Genomic DNA, 25,308 nt, shown 5'->3' on the forward strand with positions numbered 1-25,308 from the left:
TTATGGTTTTTTTTTTAGAAACGCACCCCAAAAGATTCTTTTAATTTCCCTCAGGTAATCCGGAAGGGCTGGCTCACCATCAATAACATTGGAATCATGAAGGGTGGTTCTAAGGAGTACTGGTTTGTCCTCACTGCTGAGAACCTTTCCTGGTACAAGGATGATGAGGTGAGAAGCTTTGTCCATGGAAGATTTATTATCTCCTGGTTTCCATCCGTACACATTCTCGTTCCAATGTACTGGTCTTCCTATCCAGCCTGCCCCACTACTGTTTCTGCTAGCTTTGCTTTCAGACATAGATGCTTCGTACAGCACAACATGTAGTCCTAGCTAATCCTTCTCTCTCTGATGCAGAGAGCTACCACAGGCAGCAGTGTGGGGTTAATGCGAGGTATCTGTGCACATTACCACCACCACAATGTAGGAGCGGGTTCAGCGTGGGAGTCAGCTTGCACATGGGACATCAGCATGTGAAATATTACCAGCAGGCTATTAGCTGTTCCATCCTGATGCAGAAAAGTATAGAGCTGATTTTAAGGCGAGCACAATGTGAGAATTTTACCATCAAGGCCTGAGGCAGAGTAGAAGGGTTGACTCAGCCCTCTGCATTAGGGCAAAAAAGTTAATGGCCCCTCCCAAAGATTCAGTACCCTGGGCCCCCTTTTCCCCTTGATCTGATCCCCCTTGGACTGATCCCCTTCCCCCCAATCCCCCTCCCCCCAAAAATATCCCTAATGTCTGGTGTGAGTGGAGACTACCAAATAAGAGAAAAACGCATGGGATCAGGTGGCACAAGGAAGGAGCAAGTGTACATTGCTCCTGCCTTTTTGAAGGTTCACAGTGATGGGGAGTCTGGGGGCCCCGTGGGGGAGGGTAGGAGGGGTACCCTAGACACTAGGGATATTTTACAATGGTGAGTGGGTTAGGGTCAGAGCAGGGGGAGGGAGGGGATGGCCTAAACATCAAGAATATGTTTTGTTTAATGGTGAGGTGGGGAGGATGTGGGGTAGAGAGGGACAGTGTGTTGCTGGACACCAGGGATGTGTATTTTAATGTTGGTAGCGGGGGGGGGGGGGGGGGGGGGTCACTAGACTACCAGGAATTACTAAAGCCAGTGCAGAAACTGGGTCTGGATGCACTACACTTTTTTTATTGTCACCCTTCCTGTAAGTGCTTTAGCCAATCACCACTCAAGCACTGACAGGAAGGATGACATTTCACAATGAGCTGTGGATTACTGCTGCAATTTTATTATGGCACTAATTTGCATGCTAATTGATTACTGCATCACACAGATAAGGTTTTTGCACTAGAAGCCATGCAGTTAGTGACTCTTAACACAACACTTTCTGCCTTGTTTCTTCTTATTTTGAGATTAAGTGGAACTAAGGGAGGTTTTGAGTGCCATGCAGAAAAAAACAAACACAGTAAAACTGAGCAATGCTGTCTCTTGTTGCTGTTCTGCTTTCACATAATGATTCATTATACGTCTGGGGCTTTCTGAGTCCTGCCTTGTTCGAGTTTTCTGTCCCAGTTACAGAAAGAGGAGGCTTTATGCAGGGGGGGACTGACCATTCGGGCAACCGGGCAGTGCCTGAGGGCCCAGAGGCACTGACCGGTTCCCCACCACCGCTGTGGCACATTGCAGCCCTCCCCAGTCCTACCTTGCAGGGCCTGGTGGCTGGTGGTCTAGTGGCTTCTGCAGGGGCAGGAAAGAATCCCCCTTTTTCCTTCCCACTGTTGCTACTCTGCATGGTGGTGCCAGCACTGCCATGTTTTAAAAATGGCTGCTGAGATTTCTGAGACCCGTGAGACTACCACTGTAAGTCTTGGCAGCAGGGCCGCCGAGAGACGGCCGGGCCCAGAGCAAGGCCACCCCGCTCCTACCGCCGCCCCTCCCGAGGTCATCATCATCGCCGCCCCCCCTCCATCCACCACCGGGCCGGGCCCCCCTGAATTCAAATCATAGCGCCTCACCTCAACCTCGCTCTGTGTGAAAGAAGCGCAGCAGCAGCAGTCTACAGATCGCCTCACTTCGGGCCTTCCCTCCCTGTGTCCCGCCTTTGCTGCACTGCGCTTCTTTCACACTGAGCGAGGTCGAGGTGAGGCGCTATGATTTGAATTCAGGGAGGCCCGGTGGTGGACAGAGGGGGGCGGGTGGAGGCCCAGGCCTGGGGAATTTTGTCCCCCCTGCCCCTTCTCTCGGCGGCCCTACTTGGCAGCCATTTTTAAAACACGCCAGTGCTGGTGCTGGCACCACCATGCAGAGTAGCGGCAGCAGACAGGAAAGAGTGGGATTCTATCCTGCCACCAAAGAAGCCACTAGACCACCGGGCCCTTCAAGGTAGGACTGGGGAGGGTGGTGGCTTTGCGTGAGGGGGGCAGTGATGCAGCGGTGGGGTGGCAGACAGTGGACAGAGGGGGTCCAATGACCTTCACTGCCTGGGGGCCCCGACCACTGTCAGTCTGCCCCTGGCTTTATGTGACATTTAAAAATCACTAACAGGAGATTAAATTTGATATTGAGAACGAGACACCTGGACTTGGTTGGCACTGTGTGGTTCTGGGTGATGCTGAGAACACCAGGATTTCTGTTAGTGTACTTCCACTATTTCTTGACCTAACACTACACATACAGTAGCTGTGCCTATATATAAGGCATTTTCACTAATAGGAGGAGTGATTCAAGTAAGTCTTCTATCTGTCACAGAAGATGTGTGAACTTGGGAAGATCACTTTCTCTCCCTGTACCTGAAGTACCTATTGAAAAACTAAGTATTTGTCCAAATCTGATTTTCCTGGTCAATATATTAAAAAGAAAGTCTACAGCAGATTGTGTTCTGTCTGTATAACACTGCTCCCTAGTAGCTATTTGGGGAATTGAATTGTGGCATACCTACCTGGGATGAGAAGGAAGCATGGTACTGCTAAAGCTCAGAGTATCAACCTGGTGGGTACTCACAATTCAGTTATTTCATATATTCCATTCCTTGAAGATGGGATGCTTCGTAAGACTGAATAAATAAATGACAGCTGAGTCAGTTGAAAAAGGAAGTTTAGTAAGAGGGAATAAATGCTGAACTTGGTATTTTGCAGGAGAAGGAGAAGAAATACATGCTACCAGTGGACAATCTGAAGCTGCGGGATGTAGAAAAGGGCTTCATGTCAAGTAAACACATCTTTGCTCTCTTCAACACTGAACAAAGGTTTGTTGCTTTCAATGAAGAGCACTGGGCTATAGAAGATCTTGCAAAGCTGTTTCCTTCCATTTTTTTTTCAGAATTTGGTTTCATCCCTTGTACGTCAGAAGAACTCCAGGACACCAAGTCAAGTATGCAACTAGTTCTTGAGCAGTTAAACCTAGAATGGATTAGCAGTCAGGTTAAAGGCCATTTTTAATGATAGGGCTGAAAAGTCAATAATTAAAGTGAAGGCCCTTGCAAAAGAGTAGTTTGAGACTTAACCAGAAAGCCAGGCTTTAGTATAGAGGTTAAAAAGCAAATGTAATCTGATTTTAAAAAAAACAAAACGAAACTGTAAACTAGTAACCCAGAACTTTCTTGGAATAGAGTGGCATTTGTCCTTCCTGTTTCTTAAGATGGACTGTTTTCCTCTTCATCCCTCCAGACCAACCCAGATGTGCGAGTAGATGGAGTCAGAGAAACAATGGTTTAATAATATCTCCTTATATAGGGTCCTGTTCACAACCAGTCAGTATTTGTTTTAGTCTTCGGCAAATAGTAGGTGAACCAGACCTGGTTGCTTGAGAATCTCTTCCTCCTAAACCCTCCCAAGACAGTTGCTTCTTGGGTTACTGGTTGGCCTTTCCAGCCCACCACTGCACCATTATTTCTAGGCTGCCTCATCACCATGGTAGATTCTTTCAAATATTTAGGTTTTGTTATTGACTGTCTACTTTGTGCACCATGTCTCTGCACTTGTGAAACATGGTTTTGAAATTTTACACCAATTCTGTTCAGTGCATAGATTTATCGATAAGCCCGCACAATTAACTCTGCTATATGTGCCTGTAGTATCCTGTTTCAACTGTGTTGATGCTACTAGTGCCCTTATTAACTGCATTTAGTCTGATCAGAATTCTCAACCCAGTCCTCAGGGCACACCTAGTCCCATCGGATTTTCAGGATATCCACAATGAATATGCATGAGATAGATTTGCATGCACTGCCTCAATTGCATGCAAATGTAATCATAAATATTCATTGTGGATGTCCTGAAAACCTGATGGAACTAGGTGTGCCCATAGGAAGGTTGGGAATAGCTGTGCTATAAGAATACTCCACCATATACCAAATTTGACTATCAGGCTTATTTTCAAAAGTGATCGCCGGCGATCTTCTGACATAAATCGGGAAATCGGTATAATCGAAAGCGGCGTTTTTTACACCATTGCCGCTTTCCCGTTGCTGCGCCGGCGAAAGTTCAAGGGGGCGTGTCGACGGTGAAGCGAAGGCGGGACATGGGCGGGCATGGGCGTGGCTACCAGATGGCCGGCTTTTGCGGATAATGGAAAAATAAGCAGCATTAATCAGTATTTCGCCGGGTTTACTTGGTCCTTTAATTTTCACGACCAAGCCTCAAAAAGGTGCCCCAATTGACCAGATGACCACCGGAGGGAATGGGGGATGACCTCCCCATACTCTCCCAGTGGTCACCAACTCCCTCCCACACTAAAAAAATAAAAATAAAACACTTTTTTGCCAGCCTCTATGCCAGCCTCAAATGTCATACCCAGCTCCCTGACAGCAGTATGCAAGTCCCTGGAGCAGTTTTTAATGGGTGTGGTGCACTTCAGGCAGGCAGACCCAGGTCCATCCCCTCCTTCCTGTTACACTTGTGGTGCTAAGTGTTGAGCCCTCCAAACCCCCCCCAAAACCCACTGTACCCACAACTAGGTGCCCCCCTTCACCATAAGGGCTATAGTAATGGTATAGAGTTGTGGGGAGTGGGTTTGGGGGAGATTTGGGGGGGCTCAGCACCCAAGGTAAGGGAGCTATGCACCTGGGAGCTATTTGTGTATTTTTTAAACATTTTTAAAAGTGCCCCCTAGGGTGCCCGGTTGGTGTCCTGGCATGTCAGGGGGACCAGTGCACTACAAATGCTGGCTCCTCCCATGACCAAAAGCCTTGGATTTCGCCGGGTTTGAGATGGCCGGCATTTTTTTTCATTATCGCTGAAAAACTAAACTGGCGATCTCAAACCCAGCGAACTCTGGCATTTGGCCGGGCTAAACCGTATTTTGAAAATACGGTTCTGGCTAGATGTTGCGCCGCCGCCAAAATAGATCGCCGGCGACCTATTTCACCGGCGACGTTCGATTATGCCCCTCTATGTCACCCCACTGCTGTACCACAACACTGGCTCCTATTTGCTTCAGGATTCAATTCAGAATCATCATGCTTATACGTAAGGCCTTATATCCGTGTATCCCACACTATTTATTTACCTTACTTACCCCTTACATCCCCAGTTGGCCCCTCTGATTGTTTGGCAAACGTCAACCAATTCTTCCATCAGTTTTTCTTGCCAGGCTAGACTCCATATACCATACCACTTTTTTTTTTTTTTACCACTTAGGACCAACGCTTTTGAATGCGCTATTTCCCCTTCCCCCCTTTCATGCCAAGGATTTATTCCGGAAATGTAAAACTACCTTTAAGACATATTTTTTGGCCAAGCCTTCTCAGGGTATACTCCTGCAGGGTGAATGGTGATCCAGATAAGAACATAAGATTAGCCATATTGATCAGATCAGTGGTCCATCTAGCCCAATATCCTGTTTCCAACAGTAGTCAATCCAGGTCAAAAGTACCTAGCAGAAACCCAAATAGTAGCAACATTCCATGCTATCAATTCCAGGATAAGCAGTGGCTTCCCCATGTCTATCTCAATAGCAGACTATGGACTTTTCCTCCAGGAACTTGTCCAAACAAGATCTCTGTGTCTGTACTCTCTTACTTTCCATTCTCTTCTAATCCTAAGCTCTTCATGCCCATTTAATCTAAGACTCTGATGCTTCTTTCTCTTTCTAGTCATAAGCACAGGAACCAACTTTTCAAAATTAGCGGGGTTGCTAAACCCAACAGAAATCATCTCTCCCTGGACACAGTCAAATATTTTGTTCAATAGAGGTGCTCAGGCACCCACAGAACTGGCTCCTATGGTCATAAGTATTGGTGTTCTTTTCATTGTGTGTAAACACTGTTGCAATTGCTGTAAAAGGTGGTATAGAAAATAATAACAAACACTAGCATTTGGCTAAGGTAGTTCTTGATGGTGATAAAGCTGGGAATACTTCTCCTTGTGAGGAGATTATCAGCATTTTGAGCTGTTTGGGCTTAGATACAAAACAAACCAATAAAAAAAAACAATAGTGCTAGGACCAACTAGGGCTCCTCAGTACAGTCTGGGGGTGCTAAACCTAGTGAGCCCAGGTCCTCCCCTCTCTCCTTTGTGATTTTGAGATTATTGGGAGGGGGTCTGAGGTGAACTCCAGTATATCTCCAGTAGGACAACAAAAACAAAGCAAAGCAAAAGGAAGAAAGTGAGTTGGGTTCAGCAGTTGCAGCAACTTCAGAAATGCTGAGACAGATTCATCTCCACACAGAGGGAGGGTGTTTTACTGTAAAGCTTGACGTGAGGAAGGCTGCTGGGAGGAATTAAGCAACACACAGCATGATAGCACATGCCAAGTGCAACTGTTGTACAATCTGTAGTAGCTGCTGCTCAGGCATTGGTACTAGTGGCTTGTGAGGAGGAGGGGAAGGATGAGAGACGTGGTCCTGGAGGACAGCTCTGATAAACTGATTTGCAGCAATGAGGCCAAAGTCAATCCTTGCATATAGGAAATCCCTGCTCTGTAGCGGATGTGGTTTGGAAGGAATGTTCACCATTTTCTTTAGGGAAAGTAGTGGATATTAATCAGGTAGATAGGCCCAGGGTGTTATGTCTGGTGAGAGGCCAAAGAGTCACTGTCTCAGCACTGTTGAGTAAAGCACTGGATCAGCTACTAGGGATGAATTTTAGTCCTGAATTTGAGTTGTTAATGCATAAGACCTTATGCCTCAAGATGAGTCTGGGTGCAGGGGCTCTGAGAATGCCTTCCCCAACTTCTCAGTCACTGGAGGGCCTGTCAATGTCAAAGAGGCCTAAATTCATGTTGGAAGAAGAGCTAGAATATTCAGGGTCCTTAGATTTGCCAAATTTTCTGAACTCCCCCGGAGGAACCCTTGGGGACTCTGGCAGAGTTAATGGAGTAGCCCCATGAGAAAGGGGAAGTACCTCCAGGTGAGAATGTTAGAGTAGTCTGCATATTTCATAGGGATGAATTATCATCCTTAATATCTCAAGTGCTGGCAGTTCTGAAAATATTGCAGGACCATCCTGTGGAAGGTTCTTAACACAGTAGATCAATTGCTTGAGGAGATCAAGAAGCCAGACAAGGCCTTCTTTATTCACAACACAATCAAGCATATGATTGCCACAGGATAGAACATGCTGGATGTGGGTCTGAAGGTGGAAAGGTCTAAGGCCAAGAGTTATCCTTTACTCACTAAGGAGAAAGTGAAGTTATGTCTCCCTAAGGTGGATGCCCTGGTACTGGGTATGACAAAGAAAACAATTCTTATGGAAGGTGGCACATCACTCAAGGATCCACAGGACAGGTGGCTGAAAGCACTATTAATGGAGGTGCTAAATGAAACAGTCATTCAAGTTGTTGGTGCTAGCCTTGCACTCAGTGATCTGTGTGGACTACATAGCCTGCAGCTGCTTCCATTGGGTTCAGCAGTTGTCAGAAAGGACCCTAGCAGTAACATCAGAGGGAGCCTCAGAGATTGTGTGCCTGGAGGCAGGTTCTGCTTTTCTAGATGAGTTTTATTATTTGATCTGGGCATAGGTGATGAACATGGCTACTATATAAACTCCACTTTAAGGGAAAGCTCCTGTTTAGAGAGGATTTGGAGAAGCTTGTGAAGGCTCTGGGGGAAATCTAAAGTGCTAAGGCTCACAAAGGATTGGCCTCAAGTTGTTGGCTGCTTCTTGGCAGTGAGGGACACTTCAGAGAGGCATTCAGTTATCTTCCTGGAAAGCCAACTGCTTTCCATTGAATAGACAGTCATATAAAGGCAGCTGCCAAAGGGGCCTGTAGTGCAAAATGAGATTCTGGGAGCCCATTCTCCATTTCCTTAGGTGATTGGCTGCCTGAGTTGGTTGTACCCAAACCGCCTCAGAGCAATAGGACTTTGAGGTTAACTATGAGAGCCTCACTTATCCTCTTTCTCATATTTTTATGGAGTCCCCTTGCTGATCCTATGTAAAAGCAGAAGCAATCAGATTGGCACAAGAGAGACAGCATCCAGACAGACATAGAATTCATCTCAGTTTATCCAGAGGAGTGGAGATCAGACAGGTATTCTACTTACTTTGCAGTTCCCCAAAAAGAGGCTCATTCCATCTCATACTGGATTTGAAGCAAGCCAATAAATCTCTGTGGGTTCCAAGATTTGGAATGTAGACGTTGTGGCAGTGATAGTAGCCATTAATCAGGGGGAGTTTCTGATGTCCGTGGACCTTTTGGAGGCTTATTTACATATTCCTATTCAACTGGAACACCAGCAGATCTTCCATTTCAAAATCCTGAGATGACAGCATTTTCAATTTTGGCCTTTCCCATTTGGACTGGCCAAAGCACTGAGAACATTTTCCAAAGTGATGGCAGTTGTAGCAGCTGCGCTTCAGAGGAAGGGAGTGTTGGTACACCCCTATTTGGACAACTGGTTAATTCAGACAAAGTCCTACAAGGAGAGAGAAGTAGCCACAGTCCAGAAGACAATTCCTAGATGCACTGGGATGAATAATTAACTTTACCAAGAACAAACTGGTTCCATCCCAGACAACAGATGATTTGTAGGCATGCTTTAACACCTGTATGAGAAATGTGTATTGACTGCAGATAGAATCCAGAAGTTGCAGTCTCAGATTAGGGCCCTGCTCAGCGCAACACAGTTCAAGGCCTGGCATTATTTCCGGGTTCTGGGTTCCATAGTGTTGGCTCTGGATTTGGTGCTGTAGGCCAGGGCACATATATACCCATTGCAGAGGTATTCTTGTTTCATTGGTTGGCTCATACATAAGATCTGTAGGTGACCAAAACAAGGTCCAGTCTGATTTGGTACCTACAGAAAGTCAATCTGTTATATTCAGTTGACCCCCAGTGAAAGCAAATGCAAATCTAAATGATTGTGGAGGGGGGGGGGCAGCGGAGTGGGATCAGCATTGTTTGAGTGAAGTAGTGCAAAGTGCAAGGTTGATGGACAGCAGAGAAGGTAAAGTGGCTCATCAGCTGTCTGGAGACGAGAGCCATTAGGCTGGCACTCTGGGAGTTTCTTCCACAGGTACAGAACAAAGCCATTCAGAATTTGTCTGACAGTTGATCGGCAGTGGTATACGTCAGCTGCCAGGGGGGTACCAAGAGTTAGCAGGTAGTAGAGGAAGTAAGTCTACACATGCGTTGAGCGAAGAAGCACCTGGCGTCCCTGTCAGCAGCTCATATCACCAGAGTGGAGAATGTGCAAGTAAACTTTCTGAGCAGGAACATGCCTTTCAATTGCATCATCCAGTGTTGAGTAGCTGTGGATTTGCGGGCAACCGGTGAAAATGCCAAGGTGGCCACATTTTTCAGCCATACGAAGGAGCATCAGTCAAGAGAGATAGGTGCTCTCATGCAGCTGTAGCCATGAGATGGTCTTTGAATGAGCAAGGTGATTCAGAGAGTGGAGAACCACCCAGGTCTCATATTGTCATAGCACTCAATTGGACGAGGAGGCCAGAGTATAGGGATCTCATGAGGCTGAAAATAGAAGATCCCTTGCTGTTTCCAGTGATGAAAGACGTGCTGCTTCAGAGTCTGATTCAAATGCCATATGTGCCTCCATTCTGGTTCCTGAGAGGATGATATTCAGGAAGATACAATATCCTGGTAAGGTAATTTCAACATTATTGCATTCCAGGAAGAGGTCAGCTTCTCTAGTATATTTAAAAATATAGAGGATTTTGAGGCATGATGCTAAAACCATCATATTAGTCCACTTCGATCTTCCCTGTCAAATTTTTTGGATTTTTTTCCCAGTGTCCCAGAAAAGTGTTAGGAATCTGAACTGTCTTTGAGTACAAATGGCAGACACTGCATGTTACAAAGGGCCATTGCAGGTTTATGCATTGACAGCTCAGCAGGACACTGGTCAGTTTTAAAGGACATGAAGCATCTTAGGCCCTCCCACCCAGTGTCTGGTGTGTCTCCATGGAATTAAACCTAGTTTTGTTGTTGGTGAAGGGGCCGTGTGAGCACCTTTGTGAGGTGTTCCTTAAAAACATCATGTTGAAGACACTGTTCCTCATGGCAATCTGTTCAACCAGAAAAGTCTCTTTAGTTACAGACCCTCACTTGTCAAGAGTCCTTCCAGGGTATATCAGATGAGAGAGTGGTGATTCATCCAGTTTCCTTTTTTTTTTGTCTAAAGCAGTGTTCTTGTTTCATGTTAATCAGTCCATCTCTTGTCCAGTCTTTCAGAAGACTGGAGATTGTGGAGACACGACACAACTCTGTTGGTTAATGTGCAGCAGGCCTTGTGATATTACTTTAAGCGAACCAAATAGTTTTGCTACATCACCCGTTTGTATTATTTGGAGGATCCAGAAAGAAGGAGGCAGCATCAAAGGCAATGGTGGCCCCCTGGATTGAGGTGGTCATTATGTTGTTCATGGTGGGCTGTGCCTCCAGTCCTAAAAGCACACTCAACTAGAGTGTAGGTGTCTTGAGAAGAGCATAGTCTGGTTCCACTGCAGTATATTTGTAGGGTGGCCACCTGGTCATCTCTGCATTCCTTTGTTTGACACTACAAGATGTGGCTTTTGGGCAAGCATTTTGGAAGCAGGCTTGTCTAGGTCTCTCCATTGGTAGATACTGCTGTGTTACTTCCCAAATGTCCAGACTGGCCTGTAGGGACAAAGAGGAAGGAAAATTAGATCTTATCTGCTAATATTCTTTCCTTAAGTCCCACCAGAAGCCACCTGTGGACTGTGCATCTAGCAAAGTCACAGTACTTGACAAGCTGTTTCAGATTTAGGAACTAGAGAGGTTCGTCCCCCTAGTCCTTGGTCATAGATTGTGAATTAGTTTGGTATTATACAATGAGCTGTTTTATGACTCAGTTATTAGTTGTTTCTTTACCTACCAGTTTTGGTGTGGGGGGGCATATGTTGCTCTGTTGCTTTGTTGCAGAAATACTGTCTGATTGTGCACTTCACAGGACCCTATATAGGGTGACTTTTTCAAACCACAATTCTGAGTCTCCACCTAGTAAGAGACTGCAAACCCATACGTATGGACTGGTCTGGAGGGACTCAAGAAAAGAACATCAGCAGGTAAGATCTAATTTTTCCATTTTGTTATTAATTTGTCAGGAATGTCTACAAAGATTATCGTCAGCTGGAATTGGCCTGTGAGACCCAAGAGGAGGTGGATAGCTGGAAGGCTTCTTTTCTGCGTGCTGGAGTGTATCCAGAGCGAGCTGCGGTAAGTCGGTTATTGGAGGGAATTGAGAACTGGGTGACCCAGTAACATACATCGTAACATAGTAGATGATGGCAGATAAAGACCCGTTCAGTCCATCCAGTCTGTCCAGCAACATAAACTCATAGCATAAGATATATGATACTACATATGTATAATTGATTTTGATTTCTCCTTGCCATTTTCAGGGCACAGACCATAGAAGTTTGCCCAGCAATGGCCTTGTTCTCCAACTACTGAAGTTGTCATCAAAGCCCCACTCCAGCCCATCCAAATCTGTCCAGCCATGATCAGGGCACAGACTGTATAAGTCTGCCCAGCATTGGCTTTGCTTCCCAAATACTGGTGTTGCCATCTAATCACTGCAAAGCTTGTTTGGTTCCATGCCTTCTATATAGGATTCCTTTGTGTTTATCCCATGCATTTTTAAATTCTTTTACCGTTTTCATCTCCACTACATCCTGCAGGAGGGCATTCCAGGTATTTACCACCCTTTCCATGAAAAAATACTTCCTAACATTATTCCTGAGTTGGCCCCCCTGCAACCTCAATTCATTTCCTCTAGTTCAACCACCTTCCTGTCTCTGGAAAAGGTTTGTTTGTAGATTAATACCTTTCAGATATTTTAATGTCTGTATCACATCATATCAGGTTCTCAAGTCTATCCTCGTATATCTTGTGATGCAAACCTTATACCATTTTTTTCACTTTTCTCTGAACCACTTTAAGTCTTTGGGGCCTCACCAATGACTTATACAGGGGCATCAACACCTCCTTTCTTCTGCTGGTTATACCCCTCTCTATGCAGCCTAGCATCCTTCTGGCCATGGCCACCACCTTCTCGCATTGTTTTGTCACCTTGAGATCCTCAGTCACCATCACTCCAATGTCCCTCTCCTGAGCTGTGCTTATCAATCTCTTTCCTCCTATATGGTACATCTCCTTTGTATTTCTGCATCTCTTCGCATTAAATTTTAACTGCGAGATATTTGACCATTCTTCAAATTTTTGGAAATCTCTTCTACTCCCTCCAGGGTATCCACTCCATTGGCTATCTTTGTTTCTACAAAAAGGCAAACTTTCCTTCTATCCCTTCAGCAATGTCTCTTACAAATATATTAAACAGAATCCACCCCAGTACCAACCCCTAAGGCTTGCCACTACTCACCTTCCTTTTCTCCAAGCAAATTCCATTTACCACCGCTCTCTGCAGTTTCCAGTCTAGTTCACCACTTTGGGTCCTAAGTTTAATCTTCTCAGCTTATTCATGAGGCTTCTGTGAGGAACTTTATGAAAGGCTTTGCTGAACTCCAGTTCTTTGGTCACCCAATCAAAGAAATCAATCACATTCGTTTGGCAGGATTTTCCTTTGGTAATTCCATGTTGCCTCAGATCCTGCAGCCTGTTGGCTTCTAGAAATTCACTTTTCCTTCAGCAGCGACTCCATTATTTTTACTGGCCTGTAGTTTCCCACTTCTTCCCTGTCCCCACATCAGCTCATCTCTAATCCTGCGGAACCTTTCCTGTCTCTAAAGATCTATTAAATCCTACCAAGATTTCTTTGAGCTCCTTCAGAATCCTGGGATGTATCCAATCTGTCCCCATAGCTTTGTCCTTTTTCAGATTTTTAAATTGTTTATATATGCTTTCTTCTGTGAATGGTGCGATATCCACTCCAATCCCAGGTATACCCTCAGCAGCTGACTGAGGTCCTTCTCCAGAATTTTCTTCTGTGAACACTGAAGAGAAGTATTTGTTGAGCAAGTTCGCTTTATCCTCATCACTCTCCACAGCATCTTTCAGTCTTACAATTCAATTCCTAGCTTTTTTCATTTCCTCAACATATCTGAAAAAGGTCTTGTCACCTCTCTTTACATCTTCAGCCATTTTTTCTTCTGCCTGTACTTTCACTAGCCATATTTACCTCTTTGATTCTTTGAGTTTAATCCAGTAATCTTTTCCGTGTTCTTCTGTAGTTCTTGAACTCAGCCTCTTTTGCCCTTATTTTGTCAGCCACTTGTTTGGAGAACCATATAGGCTTCCTGTTTCTCTTGTTTTTGTTTACTTTCCTTGTATAAAGATCTGTTGCCATATTTATAACAGCTTTCAGCTTGGGCCACTGTGCTTCCATTTATCCTATGTCTATCCATGCTGCCATCTCCTTCTTCATGTATTCCTCCATTTTACCAAAATCAGCATGTCTGAAATCCAATACTTTGAGTTTTGTGCTTCTGCACTCCGCTTTTGCTCTTATATCAAACCATATTGTGTGATAAAAATTATTGGTAAATATAACAGAAACCTTCATGAAAACTTTTAAACAAAAATTATTTCTCTCATTACTCAAATTATATATATAATTACTTTTTGTGCAGAATCCAGTAAAATATATAGATATTTATTTGTTGTGCTCAGTTTTTTGGTGTATTGCTGTGGACTGAAAATCCAAGCTTAGCAGGGACACCACCCTTACATCATAGCACATCCTACCTCCATCCTAATAATGCTGTTCAATAGATGGGCAAAGTCCAAGAAAAATATTAAGAATTGATGTTCAAAAAAATGAATAACAGCTACTTAGCTTAAGTAGAGATGTACAGAGTCAAAGATCTTCTTCCTGCCAAGTTCTTGTCCACTGCAATACTTTTTTTCAAAAGAATCTGTTCAGCAGAACCAGGGAGGAGCCCCACCCTGTCCGGTTCACAAACCGGTTTTTTTGAACATCAATTCTTAATATTTTTCTTGGACTTTGCCCATCTATTGAACAGCATTATTAGGATGGAGGTAGGATGTGCTATGATGTAAGGGTGGTGTCCCTGCTAAGCTTGGATTTTCAGTCCACAGCAATACACCAAAAAACTGAGCACAACAAATAAATATCTATATATTTTACTGGATTCTGCACAAAAAGTAATTATATATATAATTTGAGTAATGAGAGAAATAATTTTTGTTTAAAAGTTTTCATGAAGGTTTCTGTTATATTTACCAATTTTGTAATTTGAAACCGTTTCTTATAGAATACCCAGAATTACGTTTGATAAAAATTATTGCCTAGCTGGGCACCAACCTGGACAATGGAAACACTTTCTCCATTTGTGAGCAGTAGATCCGGAATTGACCCTTCCCTCTTGGGTTCCGTCACTATTTGTCTGAGCAAAGAAGCACTTTGACTACCTCTATGCTTCTTTCCAATTCTGCTGATGGGACATTCCAGTCCACACCAGACAAGTTGAAATGTTCCTGCAACAGTGCATCCTCTTTCACTCCAATTTTATGAATATCTTCTATTAGATCCTTGTCCAGCTTCTCCATTTGTGCCGGAGGTCTGTAGATAACACCCATGTGGATACAGGTTCCATCTTTTCTTTCTAGGATGATCCAATAGCTTCTTCCTTTCCTCAGGTTCCCTGCATTTCAGCCACTCTGATATTATTTTTCACATACAGGGCCACTCCTCCACCTATCCTTCCTAAAAAGATTATAGGCCGGTATTGTCACATCCCATCCATAGGAATCATTGAACCATGTCTCTGTAATAGCAACAATATCCCAGTCTTCCTCAAACATCGGGGCCTGCAAATGTTGAACCTTTTTGCTTAGACTAGGAGCATTTGTGCTCATTGCATTCCATAGGTTATTAAGAGGCTCATTTTCAAAGCACATAGACTTATGAAGTTATATTGGTTACTATGTAACTTTGTAAGTCTATCCTGCTTATAATCAAAATAGAAAAACGCCTATATTGTGACCCAAATCGGGAGATAGACGTTTATCTCACAAAAACGAATAACGCGGTATAATCGAAAGCCGAATTTGGACGTTTTCAACTGCACTCCGTCGCGGATGCGGACAAAGTTGATGGGGGCGTGTCGAAGGTGTGGTGAAGGCAGAACTGGGGCGTGGTTATCGGCCGAACAGAGATGGGCGCCTTTCGCCAATAATGGAAAAAAATATGCGTTTATAGCGAGAATTTAGGGCACTTTTTCTGGACCCTGTTTTTCCACGAATAAGGCCCCAAAAAGTGCCCTAAATGACCAGATGACCACTGGAGGGAATCGGGGATGACCTCCCCTGACTCCCCCAGTGGTCACAAACCCCCTCCCACCACAAAATATGCCGTTTCACAACTGTTTATTTTCACCCTCAAATGTCATACCCACCTCCCTGGCAGCAGTATGCAGGTCACTGGAGCAGTTATTAGGGGGTGCAGTGGACTTCAGGCAGGTGGACCCAGGCCCATCCCCCTCCCCCACCTGTTACACTTGTGCTGGTAAATGGGAGCCCTCCAACCGCCCCCCAAACCCACTGTACCCACATGTAGGTGCCCCCCTTCACCCCTTAGGGCTATAGTAATGGTGTAGATGTGGGCAGTGGGTTTTGAGGGGGATTTGGGGGGCTCAACACCCAAGGGAAGGGTGCTATGCACCTGGGAGCTGTTTTACCTTTTTTTTTTTTTTTTTGTAAAAGTGCCCCCTAGGGTGCCCGGTTGGTGTCCTGGCATGTGAGGGGGACCAGTGCACTACGAATCCTGGCCCCTCCCACGAATAAATGTCTTGGAGTTATTCATTTTTGAGCTGGGCGCTTTCGGTTTCCATTATCGCTGAAAAACAAAAACGCTCAAAAAAGGATAAACGTCCATGTTTTTCGAAAATACGGTTCGGTCCGCCCCTTCACGGACCCGTTCTCGGAGATAAACGCCCATGGAGATAGACATTTTCGTTCGATTATGCCCCTCTATGTGTTTTGAAAATGAGCACCTAAGTGAGTTTAGATGGTTTTCTCTATTAACATTACCTTCCTCACTGTTGTCATGTTTTTCCTGGGAGTGACTTTCTGAATTCTCTTGCTTCCTATTATCAGCCCTACCCTCTAGTTTAAATGTCTAGAAACATACTGTCTGAATTTCTCCCCTTTTTCCTGTCACAGAAAGATGTAGCCCATCATTACAGTACAGCCTTTTATTTTTCTATCTACTGCCCTATCCTCCTATATATCTAAAATCTTCTTCTTTACACTAGGCTTCAAGCCACTTATTGAATTTCTTTGTTTTACATAGTCTTTCCTCTCCCTTCCCATATGTAGGAATAACTTCAGAAAAAAGCTGCAGTCCAAACCAAAGACTTGAGGCCCTCCCCAAGCTTCTGGAACACACTCTGTGCTCCAAACATTCTGCTTGTGGATTGAAGGGAAGGGAAAGGAAAGGAAAGGGGGACATACTGCTCATGGTTGTTTGGTTTTTTTGGAAATGTGCAGCTCTTTTGTTTTTTATTTAGCAGAGTATGGAAGAAAAAGCATTTATGTTACTTTAGCCAGTATTTGTTCATTTGGATTTTCTCACACCTTTTCAGTAGTAGCTCCAGGTGAGTTCCATGCAGGTACACTGGGTATTTTTCTGTCCCAGGAGGGCTCACAATCTGTTTGTACCTGAGGCAATGGAGGGTTAAGTGACTTGCCCAAGATCACAAGGAGCAACAGTGGGATTTGATCTGGCCACCTCTGGATTGCAAGACCAGTGTTCTAACCACTAGGCCACTCCTCCACTCCACAGTGGGTTATAGAATCTGGCTTTCTTGGGGGGGGGGGGAGGCAAGGTGACCGTGTGGCAATGTGGTGTGGCAAGGGCAGGGCTGGGGGGTGGGAATGGAGTAGAATACCTGCAGCAGGGATGGGTTAGATTTCCTCAGGGACTACCTAGATTTCCATGGGGATGGGTGGGGACAGGCTAGACCCTCGCAGGGACAGGCGGGGACACATGACATCTCTGTCCCTGTGCAATTCTCTAGTGTTAACTCACAATGATTTATTCCCATTTTATGAGTGTGCTGAGGATCAAGCACTTCTGACAACATACCAGTGTCCAGACCTATCTTTGGGATCATAATTGTGAATGCTTAAACTAGTAAATAGAATAACTGACCTAACTAAAATGCAAAAGCTGCCACTCCTCTGGTTGCACAGTATATGAGCATGCATACACTCATTGTATTTTCAGTCAGCCTTATTCTGTTATCTTTCTTGTCTTACAATACTCTGTGTTTAGTAAGCAAATGGCCTGTCAGTATTCTGTATACACCACATTCCAAGGAAAGGAGTAGTTTGATGGTTAGTAGAGTGGACTGAGATCCTGGGAACTGGGTTCAATTCCCACTGCAGCTCCTTGTGACTCTGGGCAAGTCACTTAACCCTTGATTGCCCCAGGTACAAGCAGCTTAGATTGTGAGCCTGCTAGGGACAGAAAAAAGTATATGCTGATCTGTCCAAGTAATACACTGTTTGTTCTTTTCCACATACCAAAATGTCTGAATATTGTTAAAACTTGCTGGTCCAGTATGATCTTCTGAAGTCTCTTCTCTTGTCACTTGTTTCCTTATGTTGCTGGTACTGACTCCGTAGGAAAAAGACAAAGTAAGTTCCAAGCTCTCTCACTCTGCTGTCCTGAGCATCACTTTGTGAAAACAATTATTTCTCACTCATGGTGGAAGTAGTTTGGTTATCATGGCTAACGTTTGAGTACTGTTTGACATTCTTTTTGTAATCAGGCCTGTATCATCCTTCATAAGTAGAGCTTGAGTCCTTGGGCAGCTGTTTCTTGATGAAACTGTTTCACATTGTGTTTGCTATAATTTCTGTTCTGTCTATAGACAGGTGATTCTGAAGAGAATGGTGCAGACAGTTTTATGCACTCCATGGACCCTCAGCTGGAGAGACAGGTGGAAACTATCCGTAACTTGGTGGACTCCTATATGGGCATTGTGAACAAAACAATCCGAGACCTTATGCCCAAAACCATCATGCACCTAATGATAAACAATGTACGTATGCTGAGCATCCCCATCCCTCGTTCCCTGTGAGCTGGCACCCTCTTTCTGCCACTTGCTGCATAGTTGGGGGCAGTTGTCATTAGTGTGAAAATTATGCTGAGTGCAGGGCCCTACCCACAAAACAGTATTTTCCTTGTTGTCCTTACCAGACCAGTCCAGTACCTGTGGGTTTGTGCCTGTCAACCAGCAGATGGAAACAGAGAAGAAGACTTGTGAGCCCTGCCATATAAGAATGCTGTGCAGCTTGAGGCCTTCAGTGTTCCTTTGTCTCCAGCAGATGGTGATGGTTGAACTGTAGCAGGAAATGGGCAGGTCAGCGGCACAAGCTCCTGGGCCAGCTGAAGAATGGGGACCCAGTAGAGCAGAGGATAGATGGACTTTATGCTTTGCTCCTGAAAAAAAGAAAATACACTTTTCAGTTGAGCATAGGGGATAGGTAAAAAAAGGGTGAAGACTCCTCTAAGTTTTCATTACTCCATTTTTCATTTAAAAAAAAAGGAAGAGATATGCAAATGCAATTCAGAGCAAGCAGAGAAGAACTGTATTCTTAAACAGGTGCTATACTAGGGTGAGTTTCTAATTATTCCTTGAACCCTGAGGGAACTTGGGAGGGCAGGCACCATGCTACACAGAGTTGCTTGTCTGGACTTCCAGCCATGTTAGGCCACAGCATTAGCCTAAAGTTTTATTGTGGCTGGTGTGCCTGAGGTAATCCACAGCTGTAGTGAGATGAAGGCCCTGGCAGAGTGTGCCAAATGCTGTGTTCAGTGTGGGAGCCAGTGAGGCACAACTGGGGACTGCATCTCTTGCAAGGCAGGACTGCTGCTGCTTCTGCAGACCATGGGGGAAGCCCTTTGGTAAGCAGAAAGCTTTGGTAAGCATATATTGCTCTCCCTATGCAGTCCCATGGTTCTCAACCTGATACCACAGATGGAGCAGCCATTTTACTGCATTCCTCATCTGTTACAGCTTCTAGGCTAGAGGACTGTGGCCAGCCGGCTGTAGTACAGGATCTCCAAATGTCTATCTTAATCTCAGTGGCGTAGCAGGGGGGGGCTGCCACCCGGGGCGTGGCGGTTCACCGTTGCACCCCCCCTCGGGTGCAGTACGATGACATCCCCCCCCTCGGCGCATCGACACCCCCCGACCAGCTCCCGCACCCTACCTTTAAAAAGAATGTCGGAATCCGAGGCGAGGTGCAACCCCTCGCGCCTGCCTGCACTTAAAAGAAATGTGGACCGTCGGGCCTTCCCTCGCTCTATCTGTCCCACCCTCCGCTGATGCAACTTCCTATTTCCGCAAGGGCGGGACAGACAGAGCGAGAGAAGGCCCGACGGTCCACATTTCTTTTACATGCAGGGCAGGCGCAAAGCGCTGCACCTCGCCTCGGATTCTGACATTCTTTTTAAAGGTAGGGTGCGGGAGCTGGTCGGGGGGTGTCGATGCACCGAGGGGGGAGCTGGCAGGGAGCACTCCCCCCCCCCCGAGCTGACACCCGGGGCGGACCGCCCCTCCCGCCCCCCCTTGCTACGCCACTGCTAACTTCGGCTGCTCACAAGAATTACTGGGAGCAGAGGTTCCCTTTCTCCTGAGTTCATATTGCTTTTGCATCAAGCTTTTCTTGTGAAGCCCTCTCAGGGGAGGGGAAATTCTTTTCTCGTCTTCTGAAGCGGTAGACATTTCAGCATCCAAGTGAAAGTGAGGGGAGACATTAGAAGACTGGGAGTGGCATTCTGCTGTTTCAACTGATATTTCAGACCATGAGGCAGCTAAGATAGCTTCTCTAAATGAGTTGAAGGAAAGGAAACACCCTGTGGGTGAGGGGATGACCTCACAATAGTTCATCTATTCTAGAGAGAGGAGTAGAGGAGTAGCCTAATGGTTAGAGCAGTGGGAGCCCAGTTCAAATCTCACTGCAGCACTACATTTGCAAGCAGAAATATACCTAGAGATTCTCTTCTTTTGGTCCAACAGGGTCATGGTTCTTCATACATGGAACAAGTTGAACATTCAGAGGATTTGTGTCATTTGGAGGCAACCTTGGCTTATATAGCAGATACTGACCTTGTTAGAAAGTCTACAAGGAGCATGGTGATAGCTGCTGTTTCTGCTAGACGCCGTTTATAGCTCAGAAACTGGTCAGCAGTGACAGCATTTTATCCTTTAGGGGCAAGTTGCTTTTTGGAGAGGATCTTGAAAAGTTGGTGAAGGATTTGGGGGGATCACAAGCCACAAAATTGCTTGAAGATAAACCTAAGTCTTTCTCATGACATGCTTCTTCTAGAACTATTTTTATTTATTTATTTTAAAATTTGTATTCTACATAAATCCTGTGTGGATTACAATAAAAAGAGCATACATAATAAAGCATATCATTAAAAAATTCACATCAACTTGGCATCAGCAAACTCTCAATATAGTAAGCAGTTAATACTGGTTCACAAAACCACAGCCTAACAACCCTTCTTTCCAAGAGATACAGGCCAGGGCATTCTGGAGCAATTCTGCACTCCTGATTTTAAGCACGTCAGTCTTCCTTTCAAGGCAACAGAAAAGGAACAATCCAGTGATCTCGTCCATCTGGCTCCTCTTGCACATCACAATGATGCCCTCCAGGTCCATTCCCCATTAGGCCAGATTGGAGAATATCTGTCTCTCTTTGCTGAGGAGTGGACCTGAATCACATCTGATCAGTGGGTTCTGGATATGTTGTCAAGATTACAGATTTCAATTTTCCCACTCTCTTCCAGACTTATTCTTGGTGTCACATTTTCAGGTTCCCACAAAGGTAGTGGCAGTGCAATTCATGCTCTAGAACCTCCTAGACCTTGGAGCAGTAGTACCAGTTCCAGAGTCTGAGTGGGAAAATATGCTGTTTTATTGTTCCAAAGGAAAAAGTCAACTTTCATCCTATTATGGATCTCAAGGCTGTAAATCACTCAAGGCACACGCCTCACTTCAGAATAGAAATCTTAAGAGCGGTGATTGTATCTGTTTAACCTTTAGAGTTTCTTACAACTTTGGATCTCAAGGAGGCCTATCTGAATATTCCAATTTGGCTGCCTCGTCAGAAATTCTTAGGATTTGTGAGTCTGGGTCATCACTTTCAGTTCAGGGCAATGCTCTTTGGTCTAGTGACAGTGCAAAGAACCTATACCAAAGCAATGGTGGTGATAGTAGCCTTTCTCCAAAGAGAAGGAATCAGATTGCACCCTTATTTGACTGGTTGATCTAATTTGCAGAAGGAGAGTAAGCAAGTGATGACCAGGTTTCTAAGCCTTTTGCAGACCTTAGGATGGGTAATCTATCTTAACAAGAGCAAGTTAATTTTCACTCATTACCTGGAATACTTGGGAATGAGATCCAACACCAAATTAGGGATGGTTTTTTTTTTTTTGAGAGGTTGGCAAAGCTTCAGTCCTAGGTCAAATCTCTCCTGTCTCAGAAAGAGGGTGAAGAAAATAAAACACCAATATGGTAAAGGCAACTTTATTGACAAAATAATTCTTAGACATAAGACTTGATGCAATCATGTTTCAGCATCCACTTGCATCAAGAGTATGACAATGTTGCTAAAACTTTGTATTGTTATTTGAATAGTTTTACTACTGCAATTGTCTATTGCTTATATTTGATTTATTCTTACTGTACACCACCTTGAGTGAATTCTTTCAAACAGGTGGTAAATAAAGCCTAATAAATAAATAAATAAATAAATTATATTTAAAAAAATTAATACATAAAGCAAATGGTATGCCAGTAAAAGCAATCAGAACAACTGTAACAGCTACTTTCAACCAAGATATGAAAAACACTTAGATTTACAAGTATTCTCTTGTAGAGGTCCCTTTCTCCTCTTTATCGAAGCCAGGGTTTTGATTAGGACAGTTCCCTCATTTCTCCCTAAAGTTGTATCTTCATTTCATATGAATCAGGACCTTTTTCTACCATCCTTCTGTAGAAAGGACTATGGAGAGGGATTCAGATTGCTAGAAGTAACAAATTCTGGAGATTTGATAGATTGTTATTGTTGGCGGTCCAAAAAAGGGAGGTACAACCTCTAAGGCTACTATCACACATTGGCTTAAGGAGATTATATTGTCAACATACAGGTATATTCTTAAAGGAAAACAGTCTCTTCTTGGTTTGAGAGCTCATGCTACCAGAGGAATGGCAGCCTCTTGGGCAGAATTGCATTCAACGGCTTCAGTAGAAATTTATAGGATGGCCATGATTCTTCTCTCATTTGTACACATTATAAATTGGATGTAGGTGCATGTGCAGACGCTGTGTTTGGAGCTGAAGCTCTTCATGCAGGGTTTTCCTTTTCCTTGCATTAAGGACTTTTACCACCCACCACCTTAAAGACTGTTTTGCTACATTCTACAGTTTCTGAACTGGTCTGGTAAGGACAATAAGAAAGAAGAAATTAGGTCATATCTGGTAATTTACTTTCTTTTAATGCTACCAGACCAGTCCAGAGTCCCACCTGAGTGCTGTAATGTTGTCATTCTCATAGTTATCACTGTTTGTTAAACATTACAGTTCCTTCTCTCGTTGCACCCTTATGTTTACTGGTGGTCTTTTCTGCACAAGATTTGTTTCTCATAGATTTACATATGTATTATTTTTCAATTCAATTTAAATTGGTAGAGAATCATACTTCTCATCTCTATTGTTTTGCCATTTGAAATACTGAAGACTTCAAGTTGTTGTTTTATGACTCCATCTGCTGGTTGATGGGCACAAACCTACAGGTTCTGATCTGGTCTGGTAGGACTAAAGCAGGGGTTCTCAACCCAGTCCACGGGGCACACCAAGCCAGTCTGATTTTCAAGATATTCACAATGAATATGCAGGAGATAAATTTATATGCACTGCCTCCACTATATGCAAATCTGTCTCATGTATATTCATTGTGGATATCCTAAAAATCTGACTGCTTGATGTGGCCCAGGGACTGGGTTGAGAACCCCCAGATTAAAGGAAAGAAAAGTACCAGGTAAGCCCTAATTTCTCTTTTGCATGCTATATATATTTCCCAGTTCTCTGTGACCAAGACTGAGAGGTGGCACTAAAGCATAGCTGTGAAAGCCAATGAAATATAGATGAATGATCTAACATGTTTATTCCACAGACAAAGGATTTTATCCACTCAGAGCTGCTTGCAAATTTATACTCATGTGGAGACCAGAACACACTGATGGAAGAGTCACCAGAGCAGGCTCAGCGGCGGGATGAGATGCTGCGTATGTACCATGCCTTGAAGGAAGCGCTAAACATCATTGGTGACATCAACACCAGCACCATCAGTACCCCCATGCCTCCCCCTGTGGATGATTCATGGCTGCAAGTGCAGGGCATTCCATCAGGTCGAAGGTAAAATAGCCTGGAAACCTATCTTAAAAAGAGGGGTTGCTCCAGAAAATTGTACAAGTCTTTCTGCTGAGGGAGAGTTCTGCTACCAGTGATGGGATAGTTGAGGGGAGCAGTCCTCCTACCACACCCTGTAGTACTTATAGTAACATAGTATAAATCGGCCAATGGAAGATAAAGACCAACTGCTCCATCCAGTCTGCCCAGTTTTTCTGATCTATGTTGCCAAGAATGTGCCCCAGCTGCAAAATGTTGATCGCTTGTAAGACAGCATTCCTGCAGTTGGACATTTTAACATCCCCCTCTCCAATCCTGCCTCTATCTCCAGCCCCATTCTGATCCCCACTCCTCTGTTCTTCATCTACCACCACTGTGATCCCCAGCTTTCATTCTCTTTCTCTTATAATCTGGAACATTTGCAGTCCAGCTGTCTTTGTACATGGATAGTTGCCCCTTTTGCTTATCCTTAGGTATGGCTCTGCAAACTGGGTTTACTTGTGTATATTCCTTCCTATGTTAGGCCTATTACTAAGGGCTAAGGCCTGTACTAAGGCCTCAGCTGCTGACTGACAACCTGCTCCAGAGAGAGAACTATTATTTGTATTTGGCTCTGTGAGATACCAATAAAAGTAATTACTGGTTGCGCCTAACGGAGTCTAAGTTCTCTTTCTTCTTCTTATTTTTTCCTGTATTTCCCCCCTCCCTATGAGGGCTAAGGGACAGGAGAAAGTAACACACTTGTCGTTCTCATTGGATCTCTACATATCAGTTTCCACACTTAATCCAACACCCAAGCTCCTTCACCCGGACTCCTTCCTCTATATTAATTGAAAGAGCTATCAAAACTAATGAGATTGCTGCCTGAACACCTGGCCACCCAGATCCCAAACTGTTTCCAACCTATTAGTATTAACATGGGTGATTTCTGAATTGTAGCAGCCTTTGGTTTCAGCCTCACTACTCCATGCACTGTAGTATCACTAAGTCATACCTTTGTATTCTTTTTATCCTTGCCTCTCCTCTCAAAGATGGGAAAGATGGGTTGTTTGCAACAGGGGGTGAACTGACAGTGATCTGGGTCTCCAGGCAATAAGAGTCATGGGCTCCTAACAATGGATCAAAAGTGATTAAACTAGATGGAGGCTAAGGGAGAGTGGGCTTCCTACTGCTGTGAGCCCTCAGGCACTGCCTTATTATCCCAGTGATCAGTCTTCCCCTGGACTTTGCAATACTGTAACCTTCTAGCTTCTACCATTCCTACTGGTGCCTAGTCCAAGCATGTACCAGCCTCTCATATTTTCTCTGAATCTTTTTTCCTCAATCAGTTAAAATCTTGATTTATAAACCACCTTTACCAAGTCAGCTCTTTAACATACTGAAGTTGAGGGGTACACAGTGCTCTCACTGTATAGTAATTGGAAAGTGGGTATGGAATAACTGGGAATAAGCGCACAGAGTCAAGCAGCAGCAGACCACATGGCAATTTTGGTTTACAGTGGCCCATTCCTGTTATAT

At 44.4% G+C, this 25,308-nt stretch overlaps 1 protein-coding gene across 7 annotated transcripts in view; it reads left to right on the plus strand.

Moving 5' to 3' along the window:
- DNM1 (dynamin 1) overlaps positions 1 to 25,308 on the plus strand; it is a 195,087-nt gene that overhangs the window by 133,989 nt on the left and 35,790 nt on the right. For 6 of the 7 annotated variants that reach the window (XM_030207928.1, XM_030207931.1, XM_030207930.1 and 3 more), the window contains 6 exons: positions 55 to 168; positions 3,097 to 3,206; positions 11,485 to 11,596; positions 17,990 to 18,001; positions 18,238 to 18,408; positions 23,555 to 23,796. In XM_030207928.1, the coding sequence (XP_030063788.1) occupies positions 55 to 168; positions 3,097 to 3,206; positions 11,485 to 11,596; positions 17,990 to 18,001; positions 18,238 to 18,408; positions 23,555 to 23,796 (761 nt within the window). The remainder of the gene's footprint in view (positions 1 to 54; positions 169 to 3,096; positions 3,207 to 11,484; positions 11,597 to 17,989; positions 18,002 to 18,237; positions 18,409 to 23,554; positions 23,797 to 25,308) is intronic. The other variant, XM_030207929.1, reaches the window with a different exon arrangement.

The sequence above is a fragment of the Microcaecilia unicolor genome, chromosome 6 (assembly GCF_901765095.1).
Source record: "Microcaecilia unicolor chromosome 6, aMicUni1.1, whole genome shotgun sequence".
NCBI classification, from domain to species: domain Eukaryota; kingdom Metazoa; phylum Chordata; class Amphibia; order Gymnophiona; family Siphonopidae; genus Microcaecilia; species Microcaecilia unicolor.